We start from the raw sequence: 3,889 nt of genomic DNA, 5'->3' as shown, positions 1-3,889 counted from the left end.
GAATGAGTTCTTTACTGGAGATAGTCTAAGAAAAAATGGTAAAAAAATATAATATATTTAATTAATTTTTTATTTAACAATTTTTAATTATTATCTTTACATCAAATCATAAGGTTGAAACTTGAAAGTGATCGAGTAAGTTAAATGTAAATTTGACTTTACTTATTAACAATAAAATCTAATCATAAAATTCGAACTCAGAGTTGAGATAAAATTAAGATACTATATTAGCATTTATCTTAATATATTGCACTCGAATTTTAGTTTTGGCAATGTATGTGATGTATGAAAATCCTTTAAAAAAATATTGATTGTATAAGTGTGGAGCGTGTAAATTTATGATGTGACGTCTAAAATTAGAGGTTGTCTAATTTATCTAAAAAAAATTAATATAATTTATAATTTTATATAAATAAATAATAACTTAATACATAAAAAAAATTAAGTCAATTTACAATCTAATGAATTAAATTTAGCTAAGTGTAATCTGAATTCATTTAATATATCAATTCAAATTTAAAATTAAACTTATCTCACAAACTCATGAATTTAGTATATTAAGATGTTAATAAGTCAAATTTAAATTAATTCAGCTTGATTTATTTTCGGCTTACATATAGATAACTTTATCTGAATAGTTATTATTTAAAAATATCTTTAAAAAATTTATATTATTACATTACTAAAATATATTTTTAGAATATAAAATAATTAAATTTTTAGTGAAATTTAAAGTACTTATAATGTCATGAATATGTTTTGGTTAAAAGTAAAATAAACATATGAAATTTTATAAGAATATTTTTAATTTTAGCTTTTACTACTAAATTGAATCGAATATGCATAATGCATCTATATTATATTATGATATCATCAGAATTTATTATTTTTTATTATTAATTAGTCATTAATATTTAAAATATAAAATAAAATATATTATTAAATTATTAGACTAAAAAAATTAAATTAAAAAAATTGAATTGATGACTAAGTAACAATAAAAATAACGAATTCTGACCGCGACAAACGTTTTTTTTATTAATTTTTGAGACATTCAAAAATAATTATAAAAAATTTGACTAATCAAACTCGAGGAGTCTAATAAAAAAAAGCAAAAGTAGAGTTTAGAATTTGGAGTTATCTCAACAAACTCTTAATTTTTCTTTCAAAACTCAACTAAAACTTGAGATACACTCCACCATTTATAGTATTCCAATAGAATAGTATCTCTTAACTTCCATTATCAAAGAAACTATAAAACCATTTCAAATGGCAGTACCATTGTCACAGCATCATAAGCGGCAACAATGTCTCTGCAACACCCACATAATGCAGCTTCCTTCCTCTTCCCTCAAACTCATTCCACAGTCCTCCCTGATCCTTCCACCTTCTTCTCCTCAAACCTTACCTCTTCTCCATTGCCTACAAACTCTTTCTTCCAAAACTTTGCTCTCAAAAATGGCGACCAACCTGAATACATCCACCCTTACCTCATCAAATCATCATCCTCTTCTCTTTCTATCTCCTTCCCATCTCGCTTCTTCACCTCAGCTTTCATATACCAAGTCTTCATTGCTGATCTCACCATATCCACCTCTGAACATGACAATAATAACAACAATAACAAGCATGTTATCTCTTCCTACAGTGATCTCAGTGTAACTTTGGATATACCTTCTAACAATCTTAGATTCTTTCTTGTTAGGGGAAGCCCTTATGTCACTGTTTCTGTAACTCATCATAAACTGCTTTCCATAACAACCATCCATGCCATACTTTCGTTTTCTTCCAATGATTCTCTTACCAAGTATACCATTAAGCTTAACAATGGCCAAACCTGGCTTATATATGCATCTTCACCAATCAAATTTAGTCACACCCTCTCTGAGATTATTTCTGATGAGTTTTCTGGTGTAATTCGGATAGCAGTGTTGCCTGATGATTCAAGTTCTAATAAGTATGAGGAAATTCTTGACAGGTTCAGTTCTTGTTATCCGGTGTCTGGTGATGTTGCACTTAACACAAATTCATCTAGTGTTGAATATAATTGGGAGAAGAAAGGTGATGGTGATTTGTTAATGTTAGCACACCCTCTTCATCTTCTACTTTTGTCTAAGAGTGATGATGATTCTCACAATAATGTAACCATTCTTGATGATTTCAAGTATAGAAGCATTGATGGAGACCTTGTTGGTGTTATTGGAGATTCATGGTTATTGGAAACTGATCCTGTTTCTGTGGATTGGCATTCAAACAGAGGTGTCAAAGAAGAATCCTATGATGAAATCATATCAGCTCTTTCTAAAGATGTTGAGGATCTAGATTCTTCTGCAATAACAACAACTTCATCTTACTTTTATGGGAAATTGATAGCAAGGGCAGCAAGGTTGGCTTTGATAGCTGAAGAAGTTGATTTTCTTGATGTGATTCCTGTGGTTAAGAAGTTCTTGAGTGAAACCATTGGTCCATGGCTAGATGGAACTTTCAATGGAAATGGATTTCTATATGATGAGAAATGGGGTGGAATTATTACCAAACAGGGTTCTACTGATTCAGGTGCTGATTTTGGCTTTGGAGTTTACAATGATCACCATTATCATTTGGGATACTTTCTCTATGGAATTGCAGTGCTTGCAAAGATTGATCCAAAATGGGGTAAGAAGTACAAGCCTCAAGCCTATTCAATTATGTCAGATTTTATGAACATAGGAGGAGGAAAATCAGAACATTATCATTCAACTTTGAATCATCATTATCATTACACACGTCTAAGGTGTTTTGATCTTTACAAATTGCACTCTTGGGCCGGAGGACTAACCGAATTCGCGGATGGAAGGAATCAAGAGAGCACAAGTGAAGCTATAAATGCATACTATTCAGCAACATTGTTGGGTTTGGCATATAATGATACAGAACTTGTTTCATTAGGATCAACTCTTACAGCATTGGAAATTCATGCAGCTAAAATGTGGTGGCATGTGAATGGAGAAGGAGATAGTAATATGTATGAAGAAGATTTTGTAAAAGAGAATAAGTTAATTGGGGTTCTATGGTCTAATAAGAGGGACAGTGGATTATGGTTTGCACCTCCTGTGTGGAAAGAGTGTAGGCTTGGGATTCAGCTTTTACCATTGACACCTGTTTCTGAATTCTTATTTTCTAACGAGAGTTTTGTGAAGGAGGTTGTGGAGTGGACAATGCCTGCTTTGGATAGAGAAGGTGTTGGAGAAGGGTGGAAGGGATTTGTGTATGCATTGGAAGGAGTTTATGATAATGAAAGTGCTTTGAAGAAGATTAGAAGCTTGAAGGGTTTTGATGATGGGAATTCATTTACTAATCTGCTATGGTGGATTCATAGCAGAGGTAGTTATGATGATGATGACAGAATAATAGAAGAATTTTGTGATGAAAAACAGGTCTTATCATTTGGTCATTACAGCCATTAATTAAGCTAAGTATTTTTAATAATGATTTGAATATCTCATCTAAGTTTAATATATTGTAACTCCTTTAATTTATACCATTGTTATATGAATAAGAACAAGTTATTATATTATGAAAATTTTGATGATTATAATTAGGACAACAATGTAGGAAGGAAACTGATGTATCAGAACTTTTTGTTGTCACTTTGATTATCAAACACTCTACGGCTTATTAATTTTGACATGTATGTTTAATAAATCAAGGCGCACTTATGGCATGAACAGAAAAAGTAGTTAATTAAATCCAATTGAATATGCATGGTTCCATGAAACGTGATCAAGTGGAATATTAAATACCAAACGAGACAACTAATTAAGTGTCATTTGCGGCAATAATATAAGGTGAAATTTGACCACTAAGGAATAATTAGAAATGTAAATAAAAACAAATGTACACGTTATTA

The 3,889-nt window shown here is 30.7% G+C and overlaps 1 protein-coding gene across 1 annotated transcript; it reads left to right on the top strand.

The window, feature by feature from the left end:
• The first annotated feature begins 1,307 nt into the window (after nt 1–1,307).
• Nucleotides 1,308–3,446, top strand: LOC130975879 (glucan endo-1,3-beta-D-glucosidase 1-like). The gene is made up of 3 exons (XM_057900600.1): nt 1,308–1,730; nt 1,809–3,140; nt 3,183–3,446. The coding sequence occupies exons 1-3, from the start codon at nt 1,308–1,310 to the stop codon at nt 3,444–3,446; spliced, it is 2,019 nt and encodes a 672-aa protein (XP_057756583.1).
• Nucleotides 3,447–3,889: the final 443 nt, after the last annotated feature.

The sequence above is a fragment of the Arachis stenosperma genome, chromosome 4, assembly GCF_014773155.1.
Source record: "Arachis stenosperma cultivar V10309 chromosome 4, arast.V10309.gnm1.PFL2, whole genome shotgun sequence".
NCBI lineage: Eukaryota > Viridiplantae > Streptophyta > Magnoliopsida > Fabales > Fabaceae > Arachis > Arachis stenosperma.
This window is presented reverse-complemented; position numbering and strand designations above follow the sequence as displayed.

Excerpts from the sequence above, each read along its gene's own strand:
- LOC130975879 (XM_057900600.1), top strand. The coding sequence starts at position 1,308 with ATGTCTCTGCAACACCCACATAATGCAGCTTCCTTCCTCTTCCCTCAA. Across the intron at positions 1,731-1,808 it reads GCCCTTATGTCACTGTTTCT|TATACCATTAAGCTTAACAA; the intron begins GTAACTCATCAT and ends TCTCTTACCAAG. Across the intron at positions 3,141-3,182 it reads AGCTTTTACCATTGACACCT|GTTGTGGAGTGGACAATGCC; the intron begins GTTTCTGAATTC and ends TTTGTGAAGGAG.